At 41.6% G+C, this 17,111-nt stretch overlaps 2 protein-coding genes across 2 annotated transcripts; both read right to left on the bottom strand.

The window, feature by feature from the left end:
* Positions 1–5,790: 5,790 nt before the first annotated feature.
* LOC111973000 (calcium-binding and coiled-coil domain-containing protein 2-like) lies at positions 5,791–10,612 on the bottom strand. Its single transcript, XM_024143487.2, has 8 exons — positions 10,428–10,612; positions 9,227–9,342; positions 9,002–9,068; positions 8,741–8,896; positions 7,639–7,734; positions 7,349–7,526; positions 7,179–7,207; positions 5,791–5,983 (listed from the first exon to the last, which is right to left on the bottom strand). The coding sequence occupies exons 1-8, from the start codon at positions 10,509–10,511 to the stop codon at positions 5,819–5,821; spliced, it is 891 nt and encodes a 296-aa protein (XP_023999255.1). The 5' UTR covers positions 10,512–10,612; the 3' UTR covers positions 5,791–5,818.
* Positions 10,613–13,790: 3,178 nt separating this feature from the next.
* Positions 13,791–15,495, bottom strand: LOC112076821 (uncharacterized). Its single transcript, XM_024143486.2, has 4 exons — positions 15,391–15,495; positions 14,651–15,146; positions 14,078–14,500; positions 13,791–13,924 (listed from the first exon to the last, which is right to left on the bottom strand). Exons 1-4 carry the CDS (start codon positions 15,428–15,430, stop codon positions 13,888–13,890), a joined length of 996 nt encoding a protein of 331 aa, XP_023999254.1. The 5' UTR covers positions 15,431–15,495; the 3' UTR covers positions 13,791–13,887.
* Between the last annotated feature and the right edge of the window lie 1,616 nt (positions 15,496–17,111).

The following is a 17,111-nucleotide window of genomic DNA, read 5'->3' as shown; positions in this document are numbered from 1 at the left end:
ACTCTCTGTATTGATGGGTTGTTAGGAACATCATCCGTAGAGTATCATCTTTAGTCTACTCTCAGCAACTCTCTGTATGATGGGTTGTTAGGAACATCATCCGTAGAGTATCATCTTTAGTCTACTCTCAGCAACTCTCTGTATGATGGGTTGTTAGGAACATCATCCGTAGAGTATCATCTTTAGTCTACTCTCAGCAACTCTCTGTATGATGGGTTGTTAGGAACATCATCCGTAGAGTATCATCTTTAGTCTACTCTCAGCAACTCTCTGTATGATGGGTTGTTAGGAACATCATCCGTAGAGTATCATCTTTAGTCTACTCTCAGCAACTCTCTGTATGATGGGTTGTTAGGAACATCATCCGTAGAGTATCATCTTTTAGTCTACTCTCAGCAACTCTCTGTATGATGGGTTGTTAGGAACATCATCCGTAGAGTATCATCTTTAGTCTACTCTCAGCAACTCTCTGTATGATGGGTTGTTAGGAACATCATCCGTAGAGTATCATCTTTAGTCTACTCTCAGCAACTCTCTGTATGATGGGTTGTTAGGAACATCATCCGTAGAGTATCATCTTTAGTCTACTCTCAGCAACTCTCTGTATGATGGTTGTTTAGGAACATCATCCCTAGAGTATCATCTTTAGTCTACTCTCAGCAACTCTCTGTATGATGGGTTGTTAGGAACATCATCCCTAGAGTATCATCTTTAGTCTACTCTCAGCAACTCTCTGTATGAGGTTGTTAGGAACATCATCCGTAGAGTATCATTTTAGTCTACTCTCAGCAACTCTCTGTATGATGGGTTGTAGGAACATCATCCGTAGAGTATCATCTTAGTCTACTCTCAGCAACTCTCTGTATGATGGGTTGTTAGGAACATCATCCTAGAGTATCATCTTTAGTCTACTCTCAGCAACTCTCTGTATGATGGTTGTTAGGAACATCATCCTAGAGTATCATCTTTAGTCTACTCTCAGCAACTCTCTGTATGATGGGTTGTTAGGACATCATCCGTAGAGTATCATCTTTAGTCTACTCTCAGCAACTCTCTGTATGATGGGTGTGAGGAACATCATCCGTAGAGATCATCTTATAGGACTTCTCCAGCAACTCTCTGTATGATGGGTTTTAGGAACATCATCCTAGAGTATCATCTTTAGTCTACTCCAGCAACTCTCTGTATGATGGTGTTAGTGTTAGGAACATCATCCTAGTGAGTATCATCTTTAGTCTACTCTCAGCAACTCTCGTGTATGTGGTTGTTAGGAACATCATCCTAGAGTACATCTTTAGTCTACTCTCAGCAACTCTCTGTGTGATGGGTTGTTAGGAACATCATCCGTAGAGTATCATCATTAGTCTACTCTCAGCAACTCTCTGTATGATGGGTTGTTAGAGAACATCATCCGTAGAGTATCATCTTTAGTCTACTCTCAGCAACTCTCCTGTATGATGGGTTGTTGTGAGGAACATCATCGTAGAGTATATCATTAGTCTACTCTCAGCAACTCTCTGATGATGGGTTGTTAGGAACATCATCCGTAGAGTATCATCTTTAGTCTACTCTCAGCAACTCTCTTGTATGATGGGTTGTTAGGAACATCATCCCTAGAGTATCATCTTAGTCTACTCTCAGCACTCTCTGTATGATGGGTTGTTAGGAACATCATCGTAGAGTATCATCTTAGTCTACTCTCAGCAACTCTCTGTATGATGGGTTGTTAGGACATCATCCTAGAGTATCATCTTATGTCTACTCTCAGCAATCTTCTATATGATGGGTTGTTAGGAACATCATCCGTAGAGTATCATCTTTAGTCTACTCTCAGAGAACTCTCTGTATGATGGGTGTGGGAACTCATCCTAGAGTATCATTTAGTCTTTAGAACTTCTGTATGGTTTTTAGGACATCATCCGTAGAGTATCATCTTTAGTCTACTCTCAGCAACTCTCTGTATGATGGGTTGTTGAGAACATCATCCGTTAGAGTATCATCTTTAGTCTACTCCAGCAATCTCTGTATGAGGGTTGTTGAGAACATCATCCTCTAGAGTATATCATTTAGTCTACTCTCAGCAACTCTCTGTATGATGGGTTGTGAGGAACATCATCCCTAGAGTATCATCATTAGTCTACTCTCAGCAACTCTCTGTATGATGGGTTGTTAGGAACATCATCCGTAGAGTATATCTCATTTAGTCTACTCTCAGCAACTCTCTGTATGATGGGTTGTGAGGAACATCATCCGTAGAGTATCATCTTTTAGTCTACTCTCAGCAACTCTCTGTATGATGGGTTGTGAGGACATCATCCCTAGAGTATCATCATAGTCTACTCTCAGCAACTCTCTGTGTGATGGGTTGTAGGAACATCATACCCTAGAGTATCATCTTTAGTCTACTCTCAGCAACTCTCTGTATGTGGGTTGTTAGGAACATCATCCCTAGAGTATCATCTTTAGTCTTACTCTCAGCAATCTCTGTATGATGGGTTGTTAGAACATCATCCTAGAGTATCATCTATAGTCTACTCTCAGCAACTCTCTTTGATGGGTTGTTGATCACATGATAGCAGCTAGATGCATCTCATTATTACAGACCTCTCTCTTATTGACTGCTGTTAGACTAAGCTAGTATTACTCTTACGTATTCCTCAACCCTATAGGAGTTTGGCTCATGGTTAGCTTAAGATCACTCCTATATCCTTTAGAGGATTGTTATGCATCCTATAGAACAACCATGTCCACTCAAGACGACTGAAAAAGTGGTCTTCAAATAGTGTTAGCAGTAGGGCCGCCAGTCACACTGATGGCTGTCCTCGTGCAGCTCAGCCATTCCTTCCGGGTGATGCCTAAGCGGCATCATGGCTAGACGATAGAAGCAGTGACGACACTCAAGGGACAACTTATGGACAGGGCACATGTCTTAGGTTGGTATACCAGATAGATGGAATATAGTTAACTATAGTGTAATACATAATTATGTGCATAAAGCATTATGGAAACCACCTTTGATCCCAAATCACGAGTGTATCTTGTTGTAAACGTATAAACTGCATTATTACCATGTATACAGGGTGTCAAACTCATTCCACGGAGGGGCGAGAGTACCGGCTTTTGGTTTTTCCTTTCAGTTTAAACCTAGACACCCAGGTGAGGGGAGTTCCTTACTAATCATGACCTTCATTCATCAATCAAGTAAAATGGAGGAGTGAAAACCCCACAACACTCGGCCCTCCGTGGAATGAGTTTGACACGTTGATGTATACCATGGATGTCAAACTCCAGTCCTCGAGGCGCGAGTAGCAGCGGGATTTCACTCCTCCCTTGTACTTGACTTGATCAATTGAAGATCACAAATTAGTAACACATACCCCTCAACTGGTTGTCTAGGTATTAAATTGGTCAGTAATTTAAAGTAAATAACAAAACCAGAAGACACACGGTCCTACGGAAGTGAGTTTGACACCCCTGATTTATACCACGCAGGAATGACTCTAACATACCTCTTCCTCCTCGGAGTTTGGAAGCTTCTTGCAAACAGATCATATGTCAATCATAATTGAACCATGTTTTGTTATTTTTCAAGAAGGCGTGTCCGTGAGGCACGTGGTGGTCCATTTCTCATTCAGGAATATTTTAGGTGAGGCTTTCCAACAAGCTGGGAATTGAGATTACCTGGAGGTCTCATAGTTGGTTCCCAGAGGGGACAGGCAGATAGTACATTAGCTGCTGCTCCTCAGTTGGGGGTTGGGGCCAGTTGGAGAGCCATAAGGGCTGGGATGCTCCAAGGACACCGGAGCAGCTTTGAGGGTCAGTGAACTCCTGGGAATATAATCAGCAGAGTATCATCTATAGTCTACTCTCAGCAACTCTCTGTATGATGGGTTGTTAGGAAACATCACCGTAGAGTATCATCTTAGTCTACTCTCAGCAACTCTCTGTATGATGGGTGTTAGGAACATCATCCGTAGAGTATCATCTTTAGTCTACTCTCAGCAAACTCTCTGTATGATGGGTTGTTTAGGAACATCATCCGTAGTATCACTTTAGTCTACTCTCAGCAACTCTCTGTATGATGGGTTTGTTAGGAACATCATCCCTAGAGATATCATCTTTAGTTACTCTCAGCAACTCTCTGTTATGAGGGTTGTTAGGAACATCATCCGTAGAGTATCATCTTTAGTCTACTCTCAGCAACTCTCTGTATGATGGTTGTTAGGACATCATCCGTAGAGTATCATCTTTAGTCTCTACTCTCAGCAACTCTCGTATTATGGGTTGTTTAGAAACATCATCCCTAGAGTATCATCTATAGTCTACTCTCAGCAACTCTCTGTATGATGGTTGTTAGGAACATCATCCGTAGAGTATCATCTTTAGTCTACTCTCAGCAACTCTCTGTATGATGGGTTGTGTAGGAACATCATCCGTAGAGTATCATCTTTAGTCTACTCTCAGCAACTCTCTGTATGATGGTTGTTAGGAACATTCATCCTAGAGTATCATCTATAGTCTACTCTCAGCAACTCTCTGTATGATGGGTTGTTAGAACATCATCCCTAGAGTATCATCTTTAGTCTACTCTCAGCAACTCTCTGTATGATGGGTTGTAGGAACATCATCCCTAGAGTATCATCTTAGTCTACTCTCAGCAACTCTCTGTATGATGGGTTGTTAGGAACATCATCCGTAGAGTATCATTCTTTAGTCTACTCTCAGCAACTCTCTGTATGATGGGTTGTTAGGAACATCATCCCTAGAGTATCATCTTTAGTCTACTCTCAGCAACTCTCTGTGATATGGGTTGTTAGGAACATCATCCCTAGAGTATCATCTTAGTCTACTCTCCAGCAACTCTCTGTATGATGGGTTGTATGAGGAACATCATCCGTAGAGTATCATCTTTAGTCTACTCTCAGCAACTCTCTGTATGATGGGTGTTAGAACATCATCCGTAGAGTATCATCTTTAGTTACTCTCAGCAACTCTCTGTATGATGGGTTTAGAACATCATCCGTAGGAGTATCATCTTTAGTCTACTCTCAGCAACTCTCTGTATGATGGGTAGTTAGAAACATCATCCAGAGTATCATCTTTAGTCTACTCTCAGCAACTCTCTGTATGATGGGTTTTAGGAACATCATCCCTAGAGTATCATCTTAGTCTACTCTCAGCAACTCTTGTATGATGGGTTGTTAGTGAACATCATCCGTATAGAGTATCATCTTTAGTCTACTCTCAGCAACTCTCTGTATGATGGGTTGTTAGGAACATCATCCCTAGAGTATCATCTATAGTCTACTCTCAGCAAACTCTCTGTATGATGGTTGTTAGGAACATCATCCGTGTAGAGTATCATCTTTAGTCTAGTCTCAGCAACTCTCTATATGATGGGTGTTAGGAACATCATCCCTAGAGTTCATCATTAGTCTACTCTCAGCAACTCTCTGTATGATGGGTTGTTTGGAACATCATCCCTAGAGTATCATCTATAGTCTACTCTCAGCAACTTCGTCTGTAATGATGGGTTGTTAGGAAACATCATCCGTTAGAGTATCATCTTTAGTCTAGTCTCAGCAACTCTCTATATGATGGGTTGTTAGGACATACCCTAGAGTATCATCTATAGTCTACTCTCGCAACTCCTCTATGATGGGTTGTTAGGAACATCATCCCTAGAGTACTCATCTTTGAGTCTACTCTCAGCAACTCTCTGTATGATGGGTTGTTAGAAAACTCATCCCTAGAGTTTCCATCGTTTAGTCTACTCTCAGCAACTCTCTATATGATGGGTTGTGAGGATGTGGCATCTCTACACCTCATGGCTGAAGACGTGGTCTTCAAATATAGCATGCTCCACTCCATCACAGATGAGGGTGCAGTAGGGGCACACACTGTGGCTGTCCTCGTGCAGCTCCAGCTCATCCTGGGTGATGCCAGGGAACCACTCATGGCAGTGACGACACTGCAAGCACAACTATGGGACAGGCACAGGTCTTAAGTGGTAATAATATCAAAGTCACCATTGGCCTCATGGTGAGATCCCTGAGCAGTTTCCTTCCTCTCCGGCAACTGAGAAAGGATGCCTGTAACTTTCTAGTGACTGGATGCATCCAAAGTGTAATTAATTACTTCACCATGCACAAAGGGATATTCAATGTCTACTTTTTCTTTTACCCATCTACCAGTAGGTGCCCTTCTTTGAGAGGCATTGAAAAACCTCCCTGGTCTTTGTAGTTGAGTCTGTTTGAAATTCACTGCTTGACTGAAGTACCTTACAGATAATTGTATGTGTGGGGTACAGAGATGAGGTAGTCATTCAAAAATCATGTTAAACGTTATTATTGCACGCGGAGTGAGTCCATGCAACTTATTACATGACTTGTAAAGCACATTTTTACTCCTGAACTTATTTAGGCTTGCCATAACAAAGGTGTTGAATACTTATTGACTCAAAACATGTCAGCTTTTCATTTTTAACTAATTTGTTCAAATGTAAAAAAACACAATTCTACTTTGACATTGTGGGGTATTGTGTGTAGGCCAGTGGAAAAAAATCTCAATATAATCAATTTTAAATTTAGGCTGTAACAAAACAAAATGTGGAAAAAGTAAAGGGGTGTGAATACTTTCTGAAGGCTCTGTAAGTGGTAACATCAGATAGATGGATAGAGTTAACTATAGTGTAGTACAGAAATAATGGTGCATAAAGCATTATGAAACCAATCCTTTAATCCCAAATCACTAGTGTATCTTGTTGTAAACGTATAAACTGCATTTATACCATGTATAACAACAGGGCTCCCCAAAAGGCGCGCCGTGATTTTTATGATCCCCAAAAAAAATAACACAAATACACATAAAATACTTTAAAAGAAGGAAATCAGGAAACCAGGAAATCAGCTCAAAGAGATTTTAATTTAGGAAATCTGTTCCCAAGTATTCCCACACATAAATAGATAGATATATGTAATCGTATCCCCATGTAATCAAGGTTTGAAATTATTCTGTTTTTGTCAAATACTATATCTGTTTGAGATTCTTTAGGTCAATTTGCAGTGTACAAATTATTTATAACTATGTTCCGGCTTCCTGACCATCCGCTCAAATAAAAATTTGACTGAATGTAATTGTGGACCCCAGATTTATACCACAGGAATGACTCTACATACCTCTTCCTCCTCGGAGTTTGGAGCAGTTTCTGCAGACAGAATCATATGTCAGTCATAATTGAACACGTTTTGTTATTTTTCAAGGAGTGTTCATGAGGCACCAGTGGCGTTCATTTCTCATTRYGGAATATTAAGGTGAGGCTTTCCAACAGCTGGAGAATTGGGATTACCTGGGGTCTCATAGTGGTTCCCAGAGGGGAGACCGGCAGATAGTACATCTAGCTGCTGCTCCTCAGTGGGGGRYGGGTCAGTTGGAGAGCCATAAGGGCTGGGATGCTCCAAGGACACTGGAGCAGCTTGGAGGTCAGTGAACTCCTTGCGAAGTCTCTCAATATCTCTTCTGAGGTCCTGACAGAATACAGTGGAAACCCCCATGATAAGAAAACTTCCCTAACTCTACTGTAAAAAACAATAKAAAAATTATTGACTAGTAAATAGTAGCAAAATTCATAGCAATCACCTGATTTTCTCTGGATAACTCCTCATTTTCTACTTTAGCCATCTCTGCTATGTTTTCTTTTTCCTCAATGATTCTGCGTAACTCTAAAAGTTGCATCTTAAAGGAGAGAACAGGCAACTCGTGATCAGCCAAGAGAATAAGGTTAGTGTGTTCTCTATTCACTTACAGGTGGACTAACTTCACAGAACAAACAACATATTGATAAACAAAAATGATATCCCTTTCGGTGGATCGGAAAATTCAATAGTGTCTAAGATATCCTTAAAGCACCTCTAGTTTAGGCCTCCTGAGTGGCGCAGCGGTCTAAGGCACTGCATCGCAGTGCTATAGGTGTTACTACAGACCCGGGTTCATTCCCGGGCTGTGCCACAACCAGGGTTGGGTAGGTTACTTTCTAAATGTAATCCGTTAGTTACCTGTCCAAAATTGTAATCAGGAACATAGCATTTGGATTACCCAAACTCAGTAACATAATCTGATTACATTCCGTTAGTTTTAGATTACTTTCCCCTTAAGAGGCATTAGAAGAAGACAAAAATGTATGCTACCAATTGAACGACATCTATTGCAGGATAAATCAATGTTAAAGTTTACATAGCTGGCCATATATGGATGTTAAATGTTACTTTATTGGTTGGTTATGTAGGCTCCTTCTAACCCATCGCTTTCTACTACATATAATAATATGATTAAATTATATCTTTAAATTGTAATCCCCTACATGTAACGGATTACATGTCATCAGTTACTCCCCAACCCTGGCCACAACTGGCCATGGTCTCGGGAGTCCCATAGGACGGCACACAACTGGCCCAGCGGGTTAGGGGAGAGTTTGGCCGGGGGGACTTTACTTGGCTCATCGCGCTCTAGCAACTCCTTGTGCCGGGCCGGGTGCCTGCAGGCTGACCCCGGTCGCCAGATGAACGGTGTTTCCTCCGACACATTGYTGCGGCTGGCTTCCGGATCATGTTTCGAGGAGACGCGTGACTCCACCGTCGCCTCTCCCGAGCCCGTTGGGGAYWTGCAGCGATGAGACAAGATCAAAATTGGGGAGAAAKYGGGGAGCAAAATACKACTTTTTTGTTTGTTTGTATAAATGCACCTCTAGTTTGCTGCTCTTCTGCTTGGTCTGAGCAGACGTCATGGAAGTGCTCTCCATGCGCTCATAGACCTCCTCCAGTTCCKTCTCGGCTTTCTCTGCACGTCTGCGGGTATTGTTGCAAGCCTGCTGCTCCTGGTGCAACTGTGTCCGAGCCTCCTGCAGATTCRATGACGTTYAATGAATTGGCCAACAAATATTTTAAAGAGRGTATGTGTGTTAAAKYCATTKATTCTCATTGATTACTCTGCTGAGTGTGCTYACCTGTAGAAGCTGAATGTAATCCTTCAGTCTGCGGGTSTCCTGCTCAGATTTGAGCCTTGGGGTCAGCCTGTTTACACAGACACGGGGGCATGAGGAACCACATTGGTACATAAGTGTCAAAAAAATCCAAGACAGGATGATATCATGATATGACTGGAAAGGTGTTGGACTAGAACGCTATGTTCCCATGCATTGAATGGATTGCTTCAGACAAGAATGACTCACTGTGCAATCTCCACACTTTGGACCTCAACCTTTCCTTTCAACTCCTCTTGCTCCTTCTTCAGCTGTTGGATCTTGATCAATGCTCGTTCATATTTCTCAGGAATAGTGGTCAGAGACTGCAGTGATTTGTCACAAGAAATAGCAAGTTATATACACCACAAGGAAACAGAGAAAGTGGAATAAAYAGTAGAAGATCTATTGGAAAAGATGTATGGTGTACAGTACATATAGCTGTCACATGTTTTGACACTATAWTCACCAAATAGTTTTCATGAATAGATGTCAGAGACTGCAGCCATTCATGGAAAGAAACAGTTAGAAATAAGACAAGGAGAGAGAGACCATTGAAAAGCATTGATGGTATTRAGCTGTATAGTGTAGAGCCTGCAGCTGTCAGATTGTATTTTATTTTTTACTACTAATGATAATTAGTTGTAGTAGTGCATATATATATAAAACATACATTCTCATTTCCATTTTGACACATGGCTAGGGTCTAGAAAGGCAGCCTGGTCTCATAGACTAGCCGTAACATAGTTAATGTAAATCCGCGACACTCAAATTAGTATGATATATTACGACAAGACAGATGGTTACTTAAGGCAAAAAATTAAAGCAGGGTTGTTGGTCGGGGTGGGAGTATAATGCGAACGTCTAGCAATGTCTAGCAACCCAAAGGTTGTGAGTTCAAATCTCATCACAGATAACTTTTGCATTTTAGCTAATTAGAAACGTTTCAACTACTTACTACTTTTTAGTTACTGTGCAGCTAACCCTTCCCCTAACCTTAACCTTTTAGCTAATCCTTCCCCTAACCTTAACCCTTTAATCTAACTCCTAAACTTAACCCTAACCTTAACCCCAACCCCTAGCCGAGCTAACATTAGCCAGCTAGCTAACGTTAGCCACCTATCTATAATTGGTCAAATATCATACGTTTTGCGAATTTGTAACATTGTACATTTTGCAAATTCGTAACATATTGCACGTTTTGCAAATTATGAACATTTAATACGAATTGTAATTCATAACATATCAAACAAAATGGGTGATGGACTTCCACAAATTAATACATACCATGCGAAACGTAACATATCATACTAAAAGAAGTGTTTCGGTTTAACGTACAGAATAATACAAAATTATCTGAGATCAGCTTGAGAAAGGAGCTGCTGTTGGAACAAAGAACTTGAAAACAAACCTTGAGGCGATCAATCTCTTGCTGTTGCTCCTTCAGGACACTTCTCAGAGTCTCATGTTGCTCTTTCAGTTGCTCTATCTCCATGACCAGCTCTTCTTTCTCCCTCTCACTTTACTCTACCTGTTCCTAGATTCAGAAATGCACATCATGTCATGGACATAACCTCGCCTATGGATCATTTTAGCTAATATGTTCTTGTGAGGAGCATCATCAATCCAAACAGAGAGTGCTGCCTTTTAATGACAAGTATTTCAAGCATGGTCTTCAAAACACAATCTTTGGATTTGAGATATTGTGGATTGTATTGTTCCTGCGTTGTGATGACCAAGAGGTAGTTTTCCAGGCAGTAGTCTGTGTTTTGGGGTTTTAAAGCAGAGGGGGGTGCTGGCTCCTCTCACTTGGTCATTACTATCAGCATAGCAGAGCTGATAGAACTCTGCAGAATCCTTTGAATGCTATCAGGAATACAATGTCATTGTCAGCGTAATCCCCAGCATAATATTGTTCACTTAAATATCAAAGGAAAATTGCATTTACATTATTTGTGTATAAAATCAAGAAGTTAACATAGGCCTACTGGTACCATCAAGAAAGTGTAACCTAAACTGAGCACACTGATTAATATCAAAGTTCATGTTAGTTGAAAAGTTTGAGGATAAAATGCACACATGGTTTTACTACGAAAAACCACTTGTTTTCTGACTAGATCCTGTCCTATCAGATCCAGTGATGGTTCTACCCACACAAATGTGTCTTTTGTGGTGCTCCAGCCCACCTGCACAATAATGCAGTTATTAAACAATCATGACTGACAACATAGGGAGGTATTCCAGACTATGGATATTTATTGTTGAATATAGGTTAAAACAATCKATWTCATAATGTCAGATGAAACAGATCACATATGAATATTCATGACAAAAGGTATATAATCTAATCTTGAATACCCAAGCCCAGTCTCTGGGGTTCGGTTTGATGGTTGCTGTCAGAYYGTAGCAGCAAATCCCCCYCAGCATTTAGTGCGTATGAGTGGGGYATTACCTGGGAAACATGTGCCTGCACTTTCGGTGCTTTCCATTGAGCACTGAAATGGGAAATATAGCTAAATGAAAYCAAGCAGGCCAAGATGCCRATAAAAATGTAAAGTTTGAACTAAACAGCAGGTGCAACTCGCTTAAACCTTAATTTATGTTGTTAACTGAACCCTTAGGCTATATCTCTTCTCTAGCAGCACACATTGTCCATGGGTCGGTTGTTTAGAAGGGCAACAATTTTATAATGCATAAAAATGTAATTAGCCTACACCATCATGGTTATACATTCTGATGTACTATGACCTAGGTCAGGGATCATAAAATAGATTCAGTCGCGGGCCGATTTTTGGTCAGGGGGCCGGAACAAGATTACAAATAATTTGTATACTGAAAATTGACAACAGATATAATATTTTACTAAAACATTATAATTTCAAAACTTGCCTACTTTTGTATACGATCACATATTGTAGCCTATATCTCTCTTTTATGCGGGGAAATACTTTGGAACAGTTTTACAAAATGTAAATCACTTAAGGTAAAAATGTCGTTCTGCCCCCGATCAAGGCAGTTAAAACACTGATCCCCGGGCGCCGAAGACTTGGAAGTCGATTTAAGGCAACCCCCCGCATCGCTCTGATTCAGAGGGGTTGGGTTAAATGCGAAAGACACATTTCAGTTGAATGCATTCATTTGTACAACTGACTAGGTATTCTCCTTTCCTAATACCTTATTCGAAATTGTTTTACTCTGTTTAGCCTACTCAAGCCATGAAGATATACTGCAGGTAACGTTACAAGGCCACAAATAAATACAAAGAGAGACAACGAATATGAAAGTAAACGCAATACTGTCATTATTACGATCAAATATGTTATACTGTTTAGCTCAAATAAATGATTTAAATTGTTGACCTTACATGAAGTTTGGACTGCCAGTTCAACTCAGAGCGGTGTCGCACTCGCAACTCAAACGTCAGATCGGAATAGACTAGGCTACTTGGTTTGTTCAAAACATCCCGGAACTCGGAAATCTCCGACTTAAGTGCGTTCAAAACAACTGGAAACTAGGAAAAAATGAACTCCGACTGGGAAAATAGTTTTGAACGGTCATCCAACTCGGAATTTGAAGTCGGAAACTCAAGCATCAACCGGTTTTGTCTATAAGGGACACAGCCTTTCTCAAAATGGTATTTTCATAGCAGGTTTGGGAGAACCTAAGCAGCAGGTTAGGATAATTAACGTAGCAGGTTATGATCATTAGGTTAAGGTTAGGAAAAGAGTTAGGGTTGGCTAAATGCAACAACAAAACGTTTTAAGTCAAATTGACCATAACTGTATCCCATCTAGTAATTACGGCATCATCCTAGAGCTCCGACTTCTCCGCTCTGAAGATCACTGACGTCACAGTCTGACCTCGTTTTTTCAGAGATCCCAGGTGTCTTGAACAAACCATGCGAAAATCTCAATAAATTCTCCTCTTCCTCTCTCCTCGGCTCCTTTTCAAAACTAATTTGATGAGGTCAGAGGGGCGGGACCTATCACTTTGGTTTAAAGAAGGAGGCGAGGAGAGAGGACGCGAGGGGGATGCAATTGAGATTCTCTCCCAATGTCACAGGCATGGGACACTTTTCACCGAACTTCGATACAAATGAATTTTCGTTGCAGGTTAGGACATTATTTTAGCTAACCCTAACCATTTCCCTAACCTTAACCTCCGTATCCTAACCTGCTACTGAAAAGTCACTTAGGAATCGAAGTGCAGTGAAGAGTCTCTCCCTCACCGGTATTGGTGGTGTTCCTGCCCGAATAGATCCACAGACGTTGCATTGCATCAACCAATGGTCAAATTGCTAAATCACATTATTTGGTTAGCTCAATGGTGTATATACAAATCACTGGYTTAGCTMATATGTTAAACACTTATCCCGCCTRTSTYAGATCTGGAATTAGTAGGGCAGGAACACCATCATTAATTTGAAGTGCGCACAAACCTAATCATAACCCGTACTGGCGAAATGTAGTTTCTCAAGGGGATGGCCACGACCAATCAAAAGTAAAGAATACTTTCCCTTTAATCTTGCTGATTAACYGATTAGATATTATAAGGGGAAAAGGGAAACACACTCAGACAATGTGGGGAACTTTTACATATTTATTTGAGATGTATATCAGGAAGAATAAAACATTAAAAAAACATATGATCATTAATACACATGCATTATTGACATAAAGTAAATATGATTGATTATATTTCGAAAATATTTGATATGATAAGGTTATATGATTGATTGCATATAGATTGCCATGTCAAATCATCAGCTTCTACTTCCTATGAGCTGTATCATGTGGGACCGTCTGATTCTAACCATCCTCTTCTGATGACCATGAGGTGATGCTGGAAGCTCCCACTGAATGCAGAGTTCATCAGTTCCACTGCATAGTGTTTAACCATGGGTTTACCCTGGGGAAAGAATCAAATAGAAACGCCTCAATCAAAACCTGAAGTGGGGTAAGCATAGCATATGATCTGGTATCAAGTAGTCTTTCAAGTCTTTCTTGAAAAAAGTATTACTTTACTGATTGTGTTATATGACTGTGGCTCAATATCATTTACTTTTTTAAGTTGGCGACATCCAGCAATGCCATCACTTTGATTCGCGTTGGGTCGTAGACACAGTCCTCCTCTTGGTTGCTTGGTACCATGCCAACACCAGGTGGAACCCAGGCAGTGTCAAAACCATGAGTGTGCCAGTTGTATTGGTTGTCATGACCTATTTTGTTGATGACTTTAACTCTGCCAACATTCACCTTTACTTTCAGAACCATCCTGTCTGAGTCAGAAGAACCAAGGGGGTATCTAATGACTTTTCTGATGTCTCGACTGAGGTAGACACCTGCACCAAGCATGCCAACTCTAGATGGGGTGAAGCCATGTCTCTGTATTTCTACTGCAGCCTGTTTTGATGTTCCATGATACATCACATAGACGTGGCTGTCCTCAGGGGTGACTCCACTCTGAAGATGATCATACTGAGATCTGTAAGACAGGAACACCATTTGTGTTTATAGATATGTAAGAAATTATATTGTGTTCAGTAGGTTAATTATTTTTAAGGTACATTATATCTTTACATTTATTGAAAAAAAGTGTTGTATATGAAACTTTAACAGTCTTTTTCACACTTACAAGTTCTCTTCGGTAACCTTCATGACCTCAATGACTTTGATTCTCTTCGGGTCGTAGACACAGTTCTCCTGTTGGTTGCTCCGCACCATGCCAACATTAGGTGGAACCCAGGCAGTATCAAAGCCATGCACAGTGTGCCATGTCTTCTGCATGGGGTGGTACTGCCTGTCTATGACCTTAACCCTGCCGACATCCACTCTGACTTTAAGTACTCTTTTCTCAGAGTCAGGAACATCAAGAGGGTATTTACAGGCTTTTCGGATGTCCCGACTAACATAAACACCAGCACCAAGCATGCTGATATCTGCTCTTGATGGTTTGAAACCTTCCCTTTTAATCAACTCTGCGCCCTCTTTTGAGCAGCCATGAAACATCACATATTCTCTGTGATCTTCAGGATGAGTCTTGCTGTCAAGCAAGTTGATGTAGTATGGGGAGTCAGGGTTAACATCCATAGTAACCAAACTGCTGTTAAATACACCTCTGCTGAAATGAGCTGTAATTTAAGTACATACATTGCAATTACAATTTGTAAGTTAACATAGTTGAAAATTCRTAAGGCTGACTGTTACACTAAATTGTTATGGCTGAATAATATTTCAAAATATGCTGAATTATTACACTAGCATTATAACACAATCATGTAAAGACWTATTTATTAAGTAAACAGGGGTTGTTTGATAGCCAAGTGTCCAGTAATAAGTTAATGTGTCTCGAAAAACAGATGAGACCGTTCTTACCTGCTGCTGCCAGACAAATGCAGGAATACTCCGTATGCATAGGAAACTTAGCGCTTAGGTTTCAATTCCTGACTGCAGGCAAATCTTGCCTATTTAGGTTTCGTTTCCTGGTCTAGTCTTGCAGTGGCGACCTGTCATTCAGGACAAGTGAGCACCAKATTTTTTGCAAAAATAAATACAAAAATTACAATAAAATATATATATACATATATAATTTTTTTGGGGAGGGGGGGGGGCTTGCCTGTTTTGCATGTAATTTTGGCATTCATACGTGTCACATATCAGTTTGCAAACAATGTAAAAAAATAAATATATAATTGAGTTGATAAAGCCGCATACACACATGGTCTCTTTTTAGTTTTCTTGAGTAAGGCAGCTATAAAATGCAGGTGTTTCAGCCTAGCTCAGTGCTTTCTGTGGTGGTGGGGCGAGCCAGCAGAAAATAGGAGCTGTAACGTCTGGAGAGTCATGGGTGTGGAGTCAGACGCAGAGAGCAGAAGGTTGACGGGAAAAARGCTTTAATGTCCTTTCGGCTAGTAACCAGTTAAAAACATGGGTGAAGCCCAAAACACAGGTGCTACAAACCCAAAACCATAGTTACTATGGCAGCTAGTAGACCGGTGACGACGAGTGCCACCCGAACAGGAAGGGGAGCCACCTTCGATGGTATTTGTGACAGTACCCCCCCCCTGACGCGCGGCTCCTGCAGCGAGCCGACACCGCCCTCGGGGACGACCCGGGGGGGGCGAGGCGCAGGGCGATCCGGGAATGGAGGCGATGAAACTCTTAGATAGTGTGATCCAATATATCACCGGGACAGAGCGTCTCTCCGGCCTCTACCCACCTCCCCTAGTACAAGGTTCTTAGGCCCTCACGCGGCGTCTCGATTACGAATGGCCCGTATGCATTTTTAGCGGGGGACCCTGATGTCCAGAGGGGGGGGAGGGACTCGGAACCTCACCTTCTGCATGGGGCGCTACCGACTGGATGGAGGGAGACACATGAAGAAGGGGTTATACGTAATACGAAGGAGTAAATGATAACAAGTCGTTTATTGCTCTCAGTGATTTTTAAATTGGCCTACAGCATGGGAACCTATCCAGATTTTCCGGCAACGGGAGCGAGGGGAGGTTTCGGGTCGAGAGCCAGACCTGTCCCGGTGGCAAACACGGGCTCACTGCGGTGAGGTTTAGCGTACTCTTGCTGCGTCTATTGCGCTGACGCAATGACTTGGAAGGACTTTCCAGGGTATACCTAGAGGCGCTGCCCACTCTCCACGCAGGGCACTCAATCTGGCTGCTAATATGATCGATGGTGCAAACCGGCTGTACCAACCTCACTCAAATCGATGCCAATGTATGGTGAGAGGTGGCGTTAGTGAGTTATGGGAATTTGCAGCGGGGATATAATATCGACCTCACCTGAGCGGATACTGGAACAATACGACCTCAGAAACTACCAACTCCATGGTTTCACTCTTTTCCACTGCCATTACTTTCGGGTGGATACACTGAGGTAGGCTGACAAGGACCTTAGACGTCATAAAAGCTTTCTTAACTGTGAGTAAACTGGGGACCAGATCAGAAACGATGAATCCTCGGGACACCGTAGTGGCGGAAGACATTTGGGTGAACAGTGTCGCGTCTGTAAGGGCCGTAGGGAGACGGGAAAGGGATAAGCGGAGGACTTCGAGAAGATCCAACAACAGTCGTCGTATTCCC

This window comes from Salvelinus sp. IW2-2015, unplaced genomic scaffold (assembly GCF_002910315.2).
Source record: "Salvelinus sp. IW2-2015 unplaced genomic scaffold, ASM291031v2 Un_scaffold4067, whole genome shotgun sequence".
Lineage (NCBI taxonomy): Eukaryota > Metazoa > Chordata > Actinopteri > Salmoniformes > Salmonidae > Salvelinus > Salvelinus sp. IW2-2015.
Note: the sequence above shows the minus strand (reverse complement) of the source record. Positions and strands in the feature narration are given on the sequence as shown.